The sequence below is a fragment of the Pungitius pungitius genome, chromosome 3 (genome assembly GCF_949316345.1).
Source record: "Pungitius pungitius chromosome 3, fPunPun2.1, whole genome shotgun sequence".
NCBI classification, from domain to species: domain Eukaryota; kingdom Metazoa; phylum Chordata; class Actinopteri; order Perciformes; family Gasterosteidae; genus Pungitius; species Pungitius pungitius.
The window spans coordinates 27,230,933-27,251,311 of NC_084902.1; the positions used below are offsets into that span (position 1 = coordinate 27,230,933).

The following is a 20,379-nucleotide window of genomic DNA, read 5'->3' on the forward strand; positions in this document are numbered from 1 at the left end:
AAGACTAATAACGAGGGGTCAGGTGTAGATGAGCAGAGTGGGACGGGTCTAACAGGAGCTACCCGGTGGTCTACCTGTAATAACAGCGGCTCTTCCAGTCCGGTTGTCCGCTCGGGACTGGATCGCTTTTGAGGAGGCATCGGAAAAAACGAGAAGCAGTCAAAAGGGGGGGGGGGGGGGGGGGTGTGAACCAGGGTGTGAAGGGAAACAAATGGCAGATAAGAGGGGAAGGACGCGTAACGTGCTTGAAGTTAGAAACAGATCGACAACAATCGCAGTATAAGTGTGAAAGATTTAAAGAGGCAGTTCATTTTGCGATGAAAACCAGCTGGGAGATTTTTTGGTACTTGTGTGCGTTCTTACAGGTTGGCCTGGAGGGGGCGCTGTCTTCTTGTTCAGCAGCAGGGATGTGGCGAGTCAGAGATTTGGCCGGCCTGGGCAGGGACGACCTCTTCTCTGGGCTGCGGTACGCTCTCTCCTGAACACATACACACACATACACACACACTCGCCGGGTCAACGCCCGAGGGACACACACACTGGTTAACAGCTCCCTGTCCATCCCTGGCTTCGTTTCATGTTACCTTCTCTGCCCATTTGTGTGGCAGAGGGGGCGAGCGGGAGCACGCCGAGGACGAGCGGGCCTCGTTGAGCTCGGCCTGCACCAGCGGGCTCCGCTTAAGGCTACAGGCAGAGTCGGGCCGGGGGGGCGGGGAGTCGGCTCCCCGGCGCTGAACCGCCAACTTTAACAGAACGGCCCTGGTGGGGCTCTGCAGCCAAAGCCGGGTCGAGAGGCGGGAAGTTCATGCAGGGCGCGTGAGGAAGAGGTGACAAGCACATGGAGAGACGAAGAGGTGAGATGGGATGGAGGGGACCAATACAAGATTTGTTTTTGTTTTTTTTCTGAATGGTTAACATACAAAAAAGGATGAAAGAGATGGGGATGTTTACACAAAATATGTAAAGCATGAAACTTTTAGATGGAAAAAAATGTTTTAGCAACAGTGGTTGGAGGTGAAAGAGGAAAGACGGAGTTCTAGATATTTCTGAGGGGCTCCTGTACTGCACATTATAATGTTAAAGGTAAAATAGTAAAACCCGCTCATGACTAAAGGCCTTCTGTCTCACTCGAATTAGTTACTCACAGGTTTTCTCTGTCGGGACTTGCACAAGGACAGAGGCTGGCATGCAAGACAAAATGAACATGCACACAGAGAAACATAACATGCAGACATTTTAAGAGAGACATGCTTGCATTAACAATCGTGTGTGTCATGATGGTGTTGATAGTACTTACAGTGGTCCTCTCCCTGGACTGGTGGGCCACACTGAGGGGCTGATGGCTTTCCATACCTGGAAGAAAAGGCTTCATCTGTAATGATCGATGTAGTCCAATAAGGGACACACATTTTGGAGTGTGACTTTTTGTCGGATACACAACACACATCCATAAGGGCAGTCGCTGAGTAAAGTAGAAATATGAAGGTTTGGACACCATTTGAGTCACTCGTCATTCAAAGAACATTTTTTTACAGCAGCTGACCAAACACACAACCTCCGACGTGCAGCCCTTTCCCAGCAAATGCATACAAGTTTCTTGTGAAAAGAATAAAACCAGTTTCTATGATCATTCCTCAAATACGAGTTGCAGATTACTGAGGCATCATTGAGCAAAAGTAAACATATATCAGGCCAAGCAGAAGTAAATACTCCTTTTTTTAGACAAAATGAGAGAAAAAAAAAAAGACAAAGCAGTTGAGCTGATAAAAAAAAGAAAGACTGCAGCACATGATGTTTGCCAGCTACATTGCACCTGTGTGATCCCTCAAAGAGCCATTGATAGAGAGAGAGTCTACGAAACAACCGTTATCTATGTTTGTACCAGCAAATTAAAGCTGTAAAAAAAGAGAAATCCTCTTTTGTCTGATCAAATGAAACATAGTCGTTCATTTTTCCAGATATGTTTCTGATGAAGCCGGGTTACCAAACAATTGTGTGTGGTCTTCATTGGAATTAGTTTCCACTCTCTCTGTCAACGGCGCTGATTCCCGGTGAAGACAGTTCACCTGTGACCTTGCGTCTAGCAGAGCCGTGAAGCAGAGCGGGCCTAGGATGTCTGGCCGCCGCTCTGGCTACACTCTTTCGAGATGGAGAACGACTTTGGAGGGGTGACACTTTTATCTGGTCAACCCCCCTCACGGTGACTAGCAAAGAGGAGAAACAGGATTATACCAACATGCAAACCTCAATGCAGAGAACGTTACAAAAATAGCAAATACCAAAGTACATCATTTGTTTTAAGCTGAACAACACCTTTTTTCTTCTTCATCTCCTCTCTTGGTGGATGGTGGCTGGGTACCTTGCGAGACACTTTGCTCTCAGAGGTGCCCGGGTGGCCCCTGCCTCTGCCAGGGGCCCGTTTAGCGGGCCTGTCCACCAATGGTGCACAGGTAGGACTTTGGACCCGAGGGAGGGCTTCGATTTGCTCAGTCATGATACTTTTGTCATCATCTGCAGTGGAGAGGGATTAGAAGAGGACTAATTCTCCACATTTCTAGCTAGCCGGGGGCTAGCTTAGCTAAGATGACACATCAAGATTTACTCACAAACAAGCTTTGTGGTTTGAACTATTTTGTCTGTATGAGATACATTAAGTGTCTTAAACATTCATTTTAAATGTGATTGATTTTGCAAGCTCGGGGTACCTTGTGAGTCCATCCAGCCACTGTCTGTATCTAGGAGGGAGACGTCCATGGTGGTTTCATCCTTAGCTGCCTGACTGCTCTCTTGCACATCCTGACCAATCTCCAGGTCTTTCTCCTCTTCACCCATCCTCTCCTCGCACTCAACCTCTGTTGCTTTACCCTCTTTCTCTTCGCCAACCCCATCTGAACCATCGTCCTGCAGCTGCTCCTCCGCTGTTCGGTCTGTCTTTACCGCCTCAACCTCTTCTTGGTCCTCTGCTATCCAATCATATCTACCACCTTCGTCCGATGACAGTGGTAGATTGTGATCAGAGCACGGAGACAAGTGGGAAATGTCTGTCGCAGGGTCCCCATCGTCACTGGTTTGAATACTGTGGCTCCAGTCTTCTGTACCGGACTTCGGATCGTCTTCCGCCAGCTGATCGGCTACCATCAGCTGCATCTTAATTTCAGGTACCTCCTGAGGCTCTTCAGCAATCTCAATATCATCAGCTTCATCTGCTTCTTCCTCTACTTGTGCTTGAGGTATAATGATGACTGGGGAGGATACAATTGGTTTTGGTGTGCCTTTTGCCACCCCCTGTAACTGGATTTGGTCATCTTTCCCACCTATTGGCTCTTCAGTGCTTAAATCCCGACCAGCATTTGAGGTATCTTGCCTTTCTATTCTTTCTAATTGTGTAGGTATCACGTGGTCACTTTGAATAGTCTTTTCATTCTTTTCCGTGCTCTCTCCGAGAGGCTGAGATGTCGCTGTGGGTGAGTTTGCTATTTCTGGTTCAGTGCCTCTTTCTTTTGATTCCTCCTGCATTTCTTTGCTTGTGTGTTTATTATCAAACCTCTCTGACTTTGGATCGTTCTCAACATTGAATTCCGGCGGGACATCTGTCGCGGTTTGTGAGGGTGTATCATCGGGGGTTTTGGGGGTGGTGGTAGTCGGGGGTACCTTTATTACAGTCTCCGAGGGAGTGAAAGTGAAGGAGCAGTCTGGTGGGATAGGAGAAGCCTCTCTGGATGGGTCCTTTTCAATGTCTACCTCAGGAATCGCTTGGATCTTTATGTCTCCAGGCCGGCCACTCTCCAAACGGAGCTCAGTCAGTCTGCCTTTTGAGGAAGCCAATGGGATTCTGAGGCGATCTGGTTTTACACCACTTGTGACGGCCCTCTCAAAGATCAGGGTACTTATCACTGGGGAATCTTTCTTTTCGGATACATTCTTTTTAGAAATCTCAGGCACAATTTCTTTGCCATCTTGTGGTCGAGTTCCTTTTTGATTGCCATCGACATCCGTGGCCCCAAGTTCCTCCTCAACTTCACTTTCCATTGACGGGAAACGCTGGTCCGTAGAGTCTCCGGGACTGGGTACATCAGCAGGAGAAGGCATGGGCCCGGAGTACTCATTAAAGACACAGTAGCCCAGTTCATCCAGCAGGGTCTCCCCTCCTACCACTCTTGAGGTCTGATCCACCAAGGCAAGCTTGGCCAATGAACTCCCCACCAAAGCTGATGGCACGGACCTTCGCCTCATGTGGTCGAGCTCCCTCTTCTCTAATGATGGCCGGGGCAGGTCTCCAGCCAGGTCCAACATTTCAGAGAGACTGCCTGAATGTTCAAGACGCTTGTGCTTATCAGGGAGCTCGACTGCCATTGTGGGGGTCTCTGGAGGTGATTCGGGGGTAGTTGATGTAATGGAGACAGCTGGAGTTAAAGGGTGAACTTCGAATTCATCAAAGCTTCCACTGATGGGACACAATCTACTTAAATTCTGTTCCTTGCTGATTTGTCCTACCGAAGAACCAACAGTAATATTTAGAGAGAGGCTTCTTTGTTCTTGTGACATCTTCGCAGGAGATATTTTGGCTGATCTCTCCTGCTGTTCCCCGAGCTTCTGCATAATGCGTTTAGTGTCCTTACACAATTTATTCTCTGCTGCCATGTTAAGTTCGTAATAGCTTTGAGTTTGTGATGACTCTTTTTTGTGGCTTTCTGAGGATGTCTCAAAGTAGGTTTTTGCTCCAAACTTTTGTAGAATTTCTGATGTCTCCTTTAAATCTGTGACGAGTGCTGCACTGAACTTGACTGCTTCTTGCTTTTGGTCCTCTTTTTGAACATCAGCTACTGGCATCTCATGCAACTCCATGTCACTGCCACCATCTTGGTCCTCTTCATTTTTCCCCTTCTCCTTAAGATGTGATAACTCCTCTGTCACAATAGATTGATTTACTTCTTTTTCTTTGCACTCTACCTGCAGGCGGCTCGCAGCAGCCTCTTCCACTACATCCTTCGTCTGTGGGTCACACTGCTCCACTGAGGAGGTGTCAGAGAGCGCTTTCTCTTTCATAGAGGGAGAGGGAGCTTCAATCGAGGTGAGCGGTGCCCCTTCAGGCGTTGCTCTTTCAACAGCCAACCTCGTCTCTTGTAGCGACACCGCTGGACGACCATCTTCTTTCGTAGCCGACTCACAAGATTCCTGACTGATGCATTCTTCTGGCTGGGCTGTGAGTTTAAAGGATACTGTACAACTTTGTCCTACAAGCTACAAGCTTTGCTTAAGGCACTCACAAAAGCTAGCAAACACAGTGAAGAGGAGGCTTTCTGCACATAGATAGAGTAGCTCTCCATCAAGCAAAACACACAGCACAGTGTATTTTGCAGCAGGCCACAACAGCACAGAGGGGGTCACAGCACCTAAGATAGGTTGCAGAACTGGAATGAAGGAATGAGTTGCATGATGTTATATGGCAAGAAATGAATTGACACAAAATATATTGAATTCCTATTGCAAAACGCAATGATTTTCAAAACTGTTTTGGCCCTGTAATTGAGTGTCATTACAGTCTACCTAAGTACAGGAACATTGTGGAGGTAGATTCATCTCTACTCTGCTTAGAAGGACATTTATTAATTACTTATGTTGATACATGTCCAATGAGGATGTAGGAAAACAGAATTATTCTTTGTCTTGAATGAAAGGAAAACAACACAAAAACTCAAAAAAGAAATTGATATACAACAGACTTCAAATACATTCAAGACAGATTAATAAGGCTGCCATACAGGTGGGTGTACTCAAACACCTTCTTGCACACAATATTCCAGTAAAACCAAAATAAAAATATACAGAAAAGCATTAGTGACACTTGGCAGTAGACAGTGATATTTGCATTTGCGATGTAGCTGGCAATACAAAAGCGCAGAACTGATCAACTAACATATAGTGGATCAGGTGTTCTATAATGTCACTCCAATGAAAAGCAGATGGTTATGTACAATGGAAAAGCACATAATCCAAACTTCACATCATTTTGCACACGGCAACTTCAGGTACTGAAGCAGAAGCTTAAGGATTTAAGAGCAACAAAGCTGCAGGGAGGTTGGCGGCAAAGTCTGAAACGCACCACAAGTTATAAATCAAGAATACTCGTCAAAGGAGGGTCATGCATCAAAACGTAACAGGGAAAAGCCATTCACCCCAAAACGATTTCAAAGAGGAGCAATGTAAAGTTGCTCACACATACAGGACACTCACACAAACTGAAGGCCTGCAAACAAAGCCCAAGAGAAACCACACACACACACCTTTCTGTGACGGGCCGTGTTCACCTTCATGACTTCCTCCATTGAGGACCTCAGGGGTCTGGGCCTGCTGGCTGCCCAAAGCCTGGGGCTCAGTTAAATAATCTGTCTGCTCTAAGGGCATGTCTCCAGGCTGCTTACATGCCACTTCCTCCTGGTAACTGGGGGGCTCCTCCTCATCCTGCTGTTGACTGACAACTTCTACTTTATCCTCTATGAGCAGGGGAGGGGGACACATAGATGAGACATGAAGGACAACAAGGGGGTTACATGGGTTACTTTCAGCTGTGATGGAGATGCATGGCATGCATTTTGCACACCTTTATCTTAGTCTTTATCTACTTGTATTTAACATGAATTTTGAAAATATATTGGCACATTTAGCTTGAAACAGTCAGAGCATTGTGCTAAGTTATGTATTGACATTTGGTTTAGTTTTTGGAGTATATCCCATTGAAATAATCTTGAAAAGAATAAGAAAAGTATTCTTAGGGCGCTTTCACAAGCTACAGTCTGTTTAATGGCCAAAATCAGAGTGATATTCATACTTTGTTTGTTTTCTATTTGGTTTAGATTGGTTTCACAGTGCACAACATTAAGAAATGACGCTGCAGGGCGTGTTCAAGTCAGCGGGCCATAATCCCCTGCAATTTGGATTCCTTCTGTTATTTGGCTCGGATTGGGTTCTGAATACAATTAAACTGCACTTGTATTTGCTTGGAAATGTCCGGAGTCCACCACTCGCAAGCAGTCTTGAACCAGTTATTTTGTTTCCCGCAACTCAATCACAGCGGACTGAAAGCGTGGCTTATGGAAGCGCCCTTACTATTAGCCATTTTGTTAATGACTGGCATCAATCATGAACACACAAAGAGGGACAGCGCGTTTCTGATTGGATGCCGCATGCAAGATGTACGTGATCAGACTGCGCTGTTCACTGTGAGCAAGGAGCTGAAAGTCAATCCCTGATTTACTCCCCGAGAAAATCGACACGCGGGATGAGCAACAGAGGAGATGTTTTGAGGTGAAAGCAGACTAGTGAGATGGAGGGCTGCAGTCGGTCGGTTCGTGTGCTACAGCTTAAACGGAGGAAGGTCAGCTGGCATGCAAGGGGACGGAGGACCCTGACTGTAAAGGGACCAGAAGAAAGAGGAGGAGCGGTTCTAATCACGCCAAAGGCATCGATGAGTACTGGATTTTTTCACCACTTTTCCAGTCATTCACAGACTCCACCTGAATGGTCTGAGCATGTTCAAGTGTGAGTGGGTGTACCTTGTGCCACGGGCTCAACCTGCTCAGCGGATGGAGAAGGGGGAGGGGAGGGAGGCAAATTGGCTGAGTCATCCGCTGTGAAGGGAGAGAGAGAGAGAGAGAGAGAGAGAGAGACACAACACCGGGAAGACGAGACATGGATGGGAGGTCGGAAATGAAAAACGAGTAACTCAGCTGACCTTATCCATGTGTGTGGCCTCCCTTTGAGGTTAGAACAAGGCTTGGAGCGTGTGTGTGTGTGTTTTATGAATCTCACGCTCCTTTCTTGTTAATCCAATTCCATTATAAAATATCAAAATACATTGACAAACGTAATATCTACTATGAAATGATGGGTTCAACATGCACGTGGACATAGCTTTCTTGTAGATCCTCTTTAATATAATTTGTTTTGTTCTTCTGCAATGTTCTTTATCTTTCCCGTTTCTCTCTCTTTTCCTTAAAGCTGGACTGCACACCGTTCTGGTCTAAACTAGAAAAGGAACCAGGTGACCCTCTGCACAAGTGACTCGGGGGGGGAACCACAGCTTCCCCCTCTGGTATCTCTATCAGAGCAGCTCGCTTGCGTTTGTACTTATGCAAATGTGTAACGTGTGTCTCTTTTGCGTGTTCGACTGCTCTTGCCTGGCACAAATGGAACCGATCCCATTTACCCGGATCCATCTGGCAGTATGTATGGGCGGTCTAATCAATACCATCGACCGTTGCTGTAGGCACAGGCTCGCACACACACACACACACACACCCACAAACACAGTGTCTGACCCTACCTGCCGCTGCAGGATGGGCGCCCGCCCCACCGTGGTATCCATTCTCCCTGTAGGCGGAGCTGTAGGCGGAGTAGCCGTTCTCGCCGTTCTCCTGGCCGTTGGAGGCCCAGTGCTCGTCTGGCTGCCGACCGTCTGCCATGCCTGTCTGTCTGTCTGTCTGCTGGGACGCCGGGGAAGGGGATCGGTCACCTTTTTGGAGCAGAGAGAGAGAGAGAGTCAGAAGTCTTTCTCGTCTCAGCTGAGTGCAGACAACAGATCAGCCACCAGAGGGAGTGAGGTGCTACGCTGTTGGTGCCCCGGCTGGTCTTTGTCTCAGCCTCCACGTGCTGATAGAGACCGAACAGACCGAACAAATAGCTCTGACTGCGCCTTTCTATTTATCATCTAAATTTGACTTGAAGAGCCGATGCGACTGTGTTGACGGGTGGAGCCCGGCACAAGCCACGTTTACACTGCTCGTGAGGTGCGCTTCATTACAAAATACAAAATTGAAACATCTTCAATAAGTTGGGAGTAAATCCAGAATAAGACTCAAATGTTAAGGTGCTTGGCAGCAGGAAGCTCATGAAATGGTCGGGTGGGGGGGGGGGGGGGGGGGGGGAAAGCTTGTGCACACACCTTTTACATCCCCTCGTCCTCAATATGGAGGCTGTTACCATGGCAACCGGAACAGGCCTTACAGGGTTCCCGGTGGATGGGTTTGACGGGCTCGCCCCTTTCATACAGCAGGCACCTGTTAGATCCCAGTGGCTCCACTACAGCGCAACAAGCTCCTTCTATCAGAACAAAAGGGTCGGTCCTACTCAAGCACTCGCACTAAAGTATCCACACTCTAATCAAGCATGGTCTCTAATAAGAGATTTTTTTTTCCCCTTTAGAGGAAACCCATAATGTTGCTTGATAAACAGGATTAGCAGGGGGAGGGGGGTGGGGGGGCTCCCTTGCTTGGCAGCTTCTCTGCATCATTATCATCAGCTTCAGCTAATTTTCATTATGACAAATCATCACTAAGACTCTTTTCTCCCCCCCCCTTCATCTGATGTCTCTTCTTTCTAACACTAGCTAGTTTTTGTCAGGCTTGAGCTTTATGCATCTCTTTTCAATTCCCATTCCGCCTCTGTCTACATTTAGAGAGAATTGAGAGAAATCAAAGCTCTAATTGAGGTGCCTCACAAACCAAGAATCAGTCCTAAAATATGTGGCAAACTTTGCGAAAGAGCGTCTCTCGTCTCCAACTCTCCTGCCTCCTCCTTCCTTCCTCGTCTCCTTCCCTGCAGCGCTGCACGGCGGCAGGCTCACAGTGATCGGGGCCGATGTCGGCTGCAGACGTGAGGAATCGGATCCGAAAATAGAAGAAGGGAAGAGAGGAGAGGACAGGAGAGGAAAGGCCTACTGACACTTTAAATAGATTGGGCCAAAACTGTCAGCGAGAGACAGAATCTCAGCCCGGGCTCGGGCGAGTCTCGTCCCAGCTGTTGCCAAGGAAGAAATCAGCCGGGCCGACGCTGGCTTAGAAGCCGCCACATCACAGCGACACGATGCGGTTGCGCGCGCCGTCTTATCCTCTGCCGTTAACGTGAACAGATCCGGTAACGTCAGACACCGAGCCCTTGTCAAACTGTTTATTGGTCTCTTGATGTGTGGCTTTGCCCCAGCACAGTGTCCTCTTCAGGCACACCTCGTCACCCTGGCGCGGTTAAAGTGATCAGACATCCCGCCCGCTCCCATTTCTCCCTCCTAGCTGTTTACCAGTCTCATTGTGTCAGACAGAAAAGGATCAGGGATGTCATGGGCGTCTTTCCGAATGCAACACCACCAAAGAAGCAGACTACTCTTAAGGTAAGGATGCACTGTGCTTTTGCGGGTGAAATTCAGCTTTAATGAACAAGAAAACCTCAATGGGCTGCAGACAATAACTCTGGTGCCATTTAGAGTGTAACCACGGCGACCTACTCTTTAAAGGGTTAAACCCAACAGCACTGGAGGCCTGTCGATTCCCGTTAAGTCCCGGCACTGAGAAGGTGAGGCGTTGGGCCCCGGAGGCTCTCTCTGATCTCTCCCTCTTTCTCTTGTCTTTCAACGTCTCCCTGCCTCCACCTTCCATCCCGACTCCCCCCCCCCCCCCCCCCCCCCCCTCCCCCGATCCCCAGTGCCTAATCCAACCCCCCCCCCCCCCCTCTCTCTCTCCTCCGACCGCACCCCAATCTGGGTCACTCATCACGCCACCGTGGAGCGCCGCTCACATCGGAATGTCACCATTCATTTAGGAGGGTCGGTGGAATCTCAGTGCGCCAACCTGGCCTTGATCCTCCGTGTGAGCGCTCGGTTCTCCGTTTGACTTTCTACGTTCTATTCACAGATCATGGCATCAATTTTAGCTCGGAATATTATATATGCAAACGACCGTGGTGCAAAAAGATGCTGTGTTTTGTCCTTTTGAATTCCTATTTGTTACAATAATCCTGATTTAATCCTAAATTCCCCCTTTCCGTCCTGTATCCTATCATTTATTTTTCAAGGATTCCATATATCCACGTCCAGATCACAATGAAGACAACGATATGATTACAAATCGGGATACAGTCAAAGTTGGCATGAAGAATGATATTTCCTGCCTTTCAAATATGTACGCTGCACTGTCAGAGGGCCATCGGAGCTTCACCAAAGCACCACTTTGTTTGCCCACGTTTGCAGCAGTGCATGATGGGTAACTGTTACACTCAACCGTGTGAGAAGAGCGGAACACTCAAGGTTGCAGTGACCTGTAATCAACCCGGCGACTTCCTCCTGAGCAGCAGACGGGGGGGGGGGGATTAAGTTTTGTTGACTCAGCAAGACATGTGGCGGGGGGGGGGGGGGGGGGGGGGTCGACGCGTAATGAGCATCTAAGTGTGAATGGAGCGCGCGCGCGGCGAGAGACGCCAGTGCTGAAACACGCGCCCGTGTTTAATAATCCGAGGTGTGGAGCTGATCCCACAGCTTGCGGATTAAGTACCGTAATAACAGCAGTGTGAGCGCAGAGGGAACTGAGGGGGCTTCACAGCGCCTCAGAAACACCTGAGATCAGCTGGGACAGCTTGCATGGGAAACAGGCTCAAAGAGTGAATTGTTAAAATAGTATCACCATTATATTGTATTCATATATACCGCTGTTATTGTACTCCAGTTAAACAAAGGCTTTCTGCAGAAACAATTATTACATTTAATTTGTAAGCTATGGGGAACCTGCTAATTAACTGTTGCTTGTAAATGACATTGCATATTGTGATCACTTGATTAGTATTATTGGATTTGAGATATTTTTAATGACAATTTAAGATTGAATTGAAATCAACGCACTGCTCAACATGTTTAACCCCCTCCTCTTACTTCCTGCATGCTGGCATTTCTCATCTTCAGCCACAGCCCCACCCCACTCTGATGTCACTGTTCCCATGGTGATGTGAGCCCACGGTGCGGGAGGGGCTGCTGGTGGCCCAGGAGAGGACGCCGGCTATGGAAAGAATGGACTGAGACCACGTTATGGATGCTGATGTAGGTCAGCAGATCCTGCGGGCGATTCCCCCGGCGGTCCTCACTAACTGCACTGACACTAATGGGAGGCGAGCCTTTTAAATCCATCAATACGCTGATAGCTGGTTGGGCCGTTGATGCCATTTTGGACTTTAAGGCCGGTGGTGATGTGGATGCTGTCTTATCAATGTGGCACAACAGCGCTTTGTTGTAGAAAGAAATAAAAAAACAGGATTTCTTAGTACAGCTTCTCCTCATTTACACATCATTGCTGTTACTGTGTCTGGGATTTAACAAGCTGCACCCGCTGCAAAAGAATTCCTGCTAACCGTCCCAAACCAACAATAAAAAGAAGCAGCTGCGACATTGACACACAGCGCTGTGTTTCCCCGTGGCCTCCTCCTTCAATCTGGCTGGGAGCGAAACACATTGCGAACACGAGCTAAGTACAGACAAAACACCAGACGTCTTTGAATTTACCACCAGATCTACATTTAACTCCGTCATCCCCCCCCCCCCAGGAATTAAAACAAAAAAAACGAGCACCAATACGAGTCTCACGTTCACGACTGCAGTTTTGTTTTGGCTCACATGAATATCTTGCATGACATCAAGCGAAAAACAATTCGCCTTTCCTTCCAACATGTTTTGTGGAACATAATTCCCTCTCTATTACACACCCGTGGAGAGCCAAGCTAATCATCTGGCTGAGTGCGGCCACTTAGATCTGGCTCCCGGGGCCCCGTGAGTCATGGGAAAAGGGAGTGTGAAGTGTCCTGGGTGTGAGGGGTATAGGAGCTGAAGTATAGTGCATAGTATAACGGTCCAGATCAACTCTGTTACTGCCGTTTCACTCAGTTATTTCAGGGTGAGAAGATCCTAAACTTGTTGGCATACCTTACTCGAGAGGCCTTCACTTGCGGATGAAGCAGACAAGTGCTGAGTCGACGCTTCTGCAGAGACCTGCATGAAAAAAAAAAGAGAATACATGTCAGTGGCTTCAGTAAGGCTGCCAGGTCTTGATTTAAATTCAGAGACTTTATACTAGACGATCTCTGCACATTGCACGCACACAGCAGCTTGGCTCCGTCACCAGGAGTCTGCCAGCAACATAAACCGGACCCCCCCCCACCCGAGATTTAGAATGCTGAGAAACATAAGAGAGGAGGAGGACCAACGTTCAAGTTCAAAGGATGTCACTTTAAAGGAGAAGATAAAAAGAGAAACAGAGCTCAGCAGCTTCCACGGAAACTGCAATCATCCAAGGAGGGCTGTCGAAACAGAGATTGATTTTTAAGTGTCAGCTGTGAGATTTGTCAAATTCTTGGATTGGTCCGTTGGGGCAGAGCCAGGAGAGGAGTTAAGGCTTAAGCCAGATTCGCACATTTACTTTGCTTTTGCATTGTCAGGAGGTAGAAAACAGAGCAGAGGGGGAACGTGGCTCTGGTTCCGATACAATGCAGTCTGACAGAGAAAGAAAGAGACGTTAAGAGAGCTGAGCGGAGGTCCTCCGCACAGGAAGGAGGATCCATTGGAGAGGAGGGAGACAGGGGCCTTCAGTGAAGAAGAAGGAAAGCCAATTCACAGGAGGAGGAAACACAAGTGTTTCGCCACCTTTGCTTAAAGTTTTGCACAAACAAAAGCGTTTTGCATCGTGTTGCCATTTAAAGGAATTCAAATCAAAAAAAGGTGTCAAGCCTCCACAACAGATTAACTGGAAACATCTGCACCTTTTACTTTGGATTCTATTTTTCCCTCTGTGATGTATTTGTCTGCAGAGAAGGACACCAACAATTCACAAATCAATCTCTAACAGAGAGAGATTGGGAGTAAAAAGGAGGGTGAGGGGGAAGAAAAAAGAGACAGGTCAGCTCACACAGGAAGTAATGTCTCTTCGGGAGGGGGGGGGGGGGGGGGGGGGAGGAGGAGGAGTCAAGCCAGCGAGGCTTAGTCTGGAGAAGATCCCGATGACGAGAGAGGAAGCTACAAAGAGGAGGACACAGAATGTCAGGAGCGCGACGGAAATAGAAGGCACCTTCTCTAAATGTCACAGTAGACGATCCCTCTCGCACACACCAGCTGGCCGGCTTGTTACAAAACATTAATCTCACAATTCACCCCCCCCCCACCTCCCTCCAGAGGGCATCCATTTATTTCATTTCAGTATAAATTCACAGATAACGTTAGCGCTTGACCTGCAGGTTCCTCAGTGGGGGGAGCGAGGCCAAGCGCGGTAAACAGAAGGCAGAGAGAGAAGAGCCAAGGAGCGAGGGAAGAGCCAAGGACAGAGGAAGGAAGGGAAGGAGGTCAGAGGCCGACCTAATCCACCGATTTGACTTCTTCATCAGAGGCGAGGCGAACAGGAAATGAATCCTAATCTTGGAGCCGTGCTAAAAGGAGCGATAAACCTCGCAGAACTGTGCTGAAACGGGGAGAGATAACGCGGGACATCACAGGGAGATGTTTCCTCAATTATCGGGCTGCGATTTAGTGGGCGTTGCTTTCTGCTCCAGAGGACTCATTGCTCATCCTGCAGGACCTCAACTGTCCAAATGTCCCTTTTGAACTCACGCATGCACACGTTTTTGCGAGTCAACCATCAAAGGTCATAAGGACAATTGATGCTGGGAAGTGACAGCTTTTATGCTAATGAGGCGTGTCTGTGTTTCTGTTGTATTTCGGTCCAACCTGGGGCTCACTCTTTGCCTTTAATCCTGAACTGCTTTATTCAGGCCCCCCCTGAATAAAGGGGGGGGGGGGGGCATCAGCTCTCTGCTTCCAACACCTCCACACTTTGCACTGAGGGCTCTGTGTGACTAATGAGCCAAACTCTGCTGGGAAAAGAGGCTCATTAATAGAGAAAGAATAGAGGAGCTCGTATAATACAATATGCAATGTACTTCACAATTTGAGCCACGGGCTGTTACAACTATACAGTTTAATCTATATCATTTGTGCACAATGCTCAGGAGCTAAAGGTGGAAGCCCCGAGGACAATTTATACATAAGTAATGTGCTCGTAGGTTTGATACTCTTTGCACTGTATCTTGTAACACATCTGCTGCAGAACAGTAACGCATTACAGAAATGAAAAAAAGAGAAACAGGAAGTGACGCCACTTTCAAAACGCACGCTATGTAAAAGCATGCAGGACCAGGTGCAGGTCCCCCGGGGCGACAGTTGCACTCAAGAGTCCATATTCATTATCCATCAGCCTGCAAGCTGCAACGTAACTGCTGTGGAAAACCTCCCCCCTCAAGAATGTAAGGATTCTGAAAATGTGTAAAATATCAAACATCTAAAGAGAAGACTGCAGCTGTTGAGTGGTTTTTTTCACCATTAATTTTATCTGAAGAGACATTCTGTGATAGGGAAGTGCTAATAAGCGAGCTGGACATTGAAAAGCATCTCATGGGGCAGAAAATAGTTAGAAAACCCCCACCAACTAAAAAAAGCTGTCTGTTTTATAGGCCAACCGGCGGCGTCCAGCTGCGCACCCATCCCGTGTCAAGCGACACTCAAGGGCATACCGCCAAAGTCGAGGGTGGTGTTGACGCGACCCCGTGTCCCCTTCGCCTACAGTTTGCCGCCGAAAATAACCTGCATTAGATTTTTTTTTAATCTGTGATGGGTATCAGACCCCTTGGAGGCTAAAACGCAGTGCAGCAACAGTTTTCGACTGGGTAAAATACTTTTGGTCATCAACAAGAGAGAAATAGATAGATGGAACATAGTGTCGGGAGAGGATCATGTTCATAATCTAACTAATAAAAACACTGGATTCTTCATTTCCCATAATGCAACCTGGTAACAGTTGCGCATTCCAGGATTAAACACTGATCAAACGGTATCTTTTCAGATGCCTTGCTAACTGACAACAGTCGGCTCCTCCTTTTCACATTTCCACGTCCCGTCTCTTAACACCTACGTCCAGCTCCGTCACGGATGCCTGAAACAACGTCCCCGCCTCCCAGCGCCTCGGCCCCCGTGGCCCCCGGCTACAGTGGGTTTGGCCAACGACAGCAAACGTTGACCTCGCTTCGAGGGGGTTGGAGGAAATATGGGAACGAGGAGGAGGACGAGTACTCGAGTAAAGTACTCCATCTGTGAGGAGAAGGACAGAGAGTGGGCGCCATTGCTCCCCCCCCCCCCCCTCGCTCGCCTCGCCTAAGGTGTGTCATTCAGGAAAGGACAGCCCGACTCGGAGCTGCCAATCGCGGGTCTTGAAAATGGGCCGAGTGAAGGACGGCGACGGACAGACGCAGCGTGGGGGAGACGGCAGGGCCAGATCCAAACGAGTGGGGACACGCTGAGGGAGGACAAACCGTAAGGGCGAGGGAACGACGGGAGAAAATGTGGGAGAAAAAGGGGCGAAGGGAGGGATGTCAGGGTCGGCGTCTCGTCACTCCGTCATCCACCTGCTCACGTCAAACAAAAAAAAAGCAGCACGTCGGCCCTGAAAGCTCCAACCGGGGTGTCGCGACAGCCGGAGCGATGTGTCCCGGGCCCCCCCTGGTGTCACTCTGAGAAAAACACCACCGATCTGTTGGCTACGAGTCGCTACCCACCCCCCAGGCCTCACATCATTAATGGCACAGCCGTTAAGTGTTTTGGGGTGGTGGCGTTTTTTTCTTTCTTCCTGTATACATGTGCTCGGGCGCACAGCAGCGGCGGCGGCGCACTGTGGGTCAACTCTTCCCCCGGCTGAATAATCAGCGACGTCTAGACCGCAAAGACACACCGACACACACAAACAGCCCCTGGCTTTTATCGCGACTCGGTTGCTTCCAATGTGTCAGCGGCAAATATCCAGAATAATGAAGAGTCCCTGTGAACAAAGGGCGGGATTGATTAAAGATCATAGGAAGGCTCAGAGGGCGGGATGGAGGGGGGCTGAGGAAGACAATGAAAGGATGGAAATCATTCTTATTCTATGATGCTTTGCTCGTGGTTTAAAAGTATGAAGAGATTCCCGGGCAAAAAGGAGCAATAGAAGGTCTTACCTGGTAGGGTAGGGCGGCTTGTCTTTTTTGTCTGCAGAGAGGTCTGGGGGGTGGGGGTGGGGGCAGCGGCTTCTGCAGAGAGAAAAAAAAGGCAAGAAAAAAAAAATGGGGAAAAAGAAGAGATGAGAGACAGAAAAAAGGGAGCAAACGCCACGCTGACAGAGATGGCTGAGCGGAGCCGGCAAAGCACCCTTCTGCAGCTCACACACACACACATCCCGAACCAACATGCATGCTGTCTCACGCCGGTGCCCCCCCCCGCCCTCCCGCTCTAACTTCCCCTTCACCAGCACGCATTCTGCAACCAAACCAGTGTCTCCGTAGCATTGAGGAGGGGCGGATAACAGGGGGATGGGCACGGTGAATGTGTGTGTTATTGGGCACGTGTCAGCCGCATTAATTCATGTTTGAAAGAGATATGAAGCTCATCCACCCCAGAGGGAATTGAGCTCCAAGATGAACCACTGTCCAAGGAATTTCAAGCACCATATTTCATTCTCCTCCAAGCGCGTCTGTGAAAAAAAATGTTGCTTTAGCTGAAAGCTTTCCGTGTCGTGAATGCATGCAGAGCATAAACATGACAGCGGGAATAAAAAGAGGGGTGCGGGGCTCGCCCCGTGCTGAATAATTGCTCTGTCCCGGTGCTCATTTGCAGGCAGGGCCGACTGCAGCAGCAGCACGGAGACAAAGGCGGCGAGGGGTGGGTTGGGGGGGGGGGGCGGATGAGAGGGTCTGAGCGAGCAACCGAGGCGAGCAGAGCAAAAGCAGACCGCTCATTGCGCCAGCCTCAGAACCGCACCAGAGCGAGCGATACTCGCGGTCCCAGGCTGTAGCTACGAGGAGAGATGTCAACGCTTGGAATAAATACAGAAAACACGAGCAAGAAGTGGAAGGAGAAATGAGTGAGTGGACGACTGGATGAATCAATGAAAACAAGAGAAACCAAACGAGTGAGTCAACGGCACGCTTTGAAATATCAGAGGGCTTTTGATGTCTCAATAATACGTCCCCGTTTTGGTTTCGCTCTTCCTGCTCCACGTTGGCATTAATCCCGGTGAAGACGGCGTTGATACTCAAAACAAGACAGGCATCAAAGCAGACTCCTCAACCTATACTTCAAGGAGCGAACAAATGACCCCGATAAAGAAAACCAGTCCGACCAGACCGATGTCAAGGGGACACTCCCCGTTCTGATGGCCAAACCACACAGAGACCACTGAGGCCAAATCATAAAAGGACGCATCTACAAACTGTTTCCAAAACCACTTACAAAGAAATTAGAGGACGAGGCATGTGATGTGGGCTTCCTGCCCACATCACATGCTCCCTCAGTCCCATCATTAGCTTGGGGGGGGGGGGGGGGGGGCGCAGAAAGAGCCATCAGTGTAAGACTGTAATCAACCTGTCGGATCCCGGATGAAGTAAGTTAATAAAACAAACCACATAACGGGAAACCAATCCCACGGTCAATGAAAGCTCAGAGGCCTTTTGCCCCTTTGCCAGGGCCTTGACCGGACCAGCAGCGAGCTAGCCTAGCGACCTAGCCTAGCGACCTAGGCTACCGAGGTAGCCTAGCCGTCGACATCTAATCTCCCATCAGCCTCCGCTGGCAGAGGGCTGTCGCGCTTACGCCAATCTTCCACAACTGTCAACAGACACAGCGGCAGGCTGAGCTCCACCTCACCAGATTACACATTTTGTTAACCCTGTTTGAGCAGCTAAACATCAGACACTCATTGAAAAGCTCTGCAAAGCGGCCGCGCTGCAGTGCCTCACTGTGTTTCAGGAATACTTAAAGATGGAAACGTTTCTTCACAATTTAGGATTCTGAGAGACCAAAATTGAAAAGTACGCAAAAGACCTTGTTTATTTTGAGGGCATATGATTGTTGCAGGATTTATTCTCACGGGGCACGGTTTAAAGCTGGTGTCTAATCTCAAATTAAAAGGTAGGTCAATCGCGTGGCCGTATTGGAGGTGGGGGGTTGCGGGTTGATCGCTGATTCCCCAGCACTGAGATTGGGGATCCGGCCAACGCGCTATGATCAGGATTAGCTGAATAGATCGTCATCGGTTTGGCCGTAATCTGCCTGGGCTCCTTCATCCCGATTGGGACTGGGAGATGTCGCAGAAAAGTCTGGACACAACAAATCCAAGTGAACTGCTCCTATAGGAACCTTTAAAATATGTTTTTTAATGGTACTTTTCCTGTTTCTTCTTTATCGTGAAGATTAACAAATCACGTATAATCCGTTTTTTCAGAAAAACAAACAAGGGCTGAAATCAATCAGCCGATACGAATTCCAAACTTGCTGACTGACTGAGAGCATGACTCATGTTTTTTTGTCTGGCTGGATTTCACTGAATGTGCAAATTTATTGCAGGTGCTCGAGAGGACAGGCTTCAGTGGTTTTTAAGTGTCATCGAAGCTGTAACTCCAGCAGGGCCTTTGTGTGAGCCACTATAAAGAATAAAAAAAAACTTGCTGTGGTTAGAGTGAAGGGTGACGGCAACAAAACATAAGTCTGAATGCATAGAAGTCCATGAGGAAACAACCTCGCTTCTCACTTCATTTATGCCTCAGTAAACATTGAAGACATTGATGTTTATTGTCCCAATTAGTAAATGGCGTAACTATTTAGAATTAAAAAATGCCATAAAATAGGGTATTTTTTAGGGCGGGTCTCACGGTCTTGCCGTTGTCCTTCCTCCTGTCAGTTCAGCTTGCAAATAATAGCAAGATTGAAACGGCCCAAAGTTAAGAGGGCAGAGGCCAAAACGCCAAAAGTAGTGACCCAAAAATGAAAGACAACCCTGGTGACATTACCATGGCATCGTGATTTTCATCAGACTTGACAACGCTCCCCCCGCAGCCAAAGAAAACAGTTTGACATGCCAAGTCGCACTTTTGAGGAACATTTAAAATAAAATAAATATATATTTCAGTCAGTCTTTTTGACTGATAATAAAAATAAAAATGAAAATCCACCAATAACATTTAGCAGTTATAAAAGTCAAAATACCAACATGCCTTTTCCTGCTGACCACCACAGACTACACAGTCATGTTAATACATTTCAAGCCAGACACGGCCCTTGTAATCGCCGTCGCTGGCAGACGCATCGTAATGGCCGAGGATCGGATCACCGCTCAGGGGGGATCACAAGAGCCATCTCTTTCCAGCGCAGTGTCCATCTTCACATGGAATGGACTGCTCCTTTTTGCTCCGAAACGGGAGAAAACGCAGCGACATCCGTTTGTTGTTGCTGTTTCGCCTTAATCGGAATTAGAATTGAGACCACGAGAAATCTAATTACCCAAATCCGCGCTGATCTGGCTTTCTGTTGAAAGGTCAGCCGATACGCTGGTGGCTCAGGCTCAGGCACGTCAATCATATAACGCTCATCAAATGCCATCACATTCATCATTATTAGAAGTCCTTTCCTTTGACTTTTCACTCAACAACAACATTTCGTAGATATGATACGATGCTGCTGTCCGGCCGAAAGCTGTTTGAGGACACCGGTGTCAAAAGGTCAAA

The 20,379-nt window shown here is 48.3% G+C and overlaps 1 protein-coding gene across 7 annotated transcripts in view; it reads right to left on the reverse strand.

Annotated features, from left to right (window-relative positions):
* The window catches only part of LOC119223055 (microtubule-associated protein 2-like), a 34,261-nt gene that overhangs the window by 5,501 nt on the left and 8,381 nt on the right, over positions 1–20,379 (reverse strand). The window contains exons 2-12 of one of the 7 annotated variants that reach the window (XM_037480158.2): positions 16,840–16,911; positions 12,734–12,799; positions 8,324–8,512; positions 7,554–7,628; positions 6,285–6,494; positions 2,706–5,201; positions 2,314–2,511; positions 2,067–2,204; positions 1,298–1,353; positions 364–478; positions 75–125 (exon numbers count right to left, since the gene is read on the reverse strand). In XM_037480158.2, the coding sequence (XP_037336055.2) occupies positions 75–125; positions 364–478; positions 1,298–1,353; positions 2,067–2,204; positions 2,314–2,511; positions 2,706–5,201; positions 6,285–6,494; positions 7,554–7,628; positions 8,324–8,462 (3,478 nt within the window). In that variant the 5' untranslated portion in view covers positions 8,463–8,512; positions 12,734–12,799; positions 16,840–16,911. The other 6 variants (XM_037480164.2, XM_062561435.1, XM_062561438.1 and 3 more) reach the window with 6 other exon arrangements.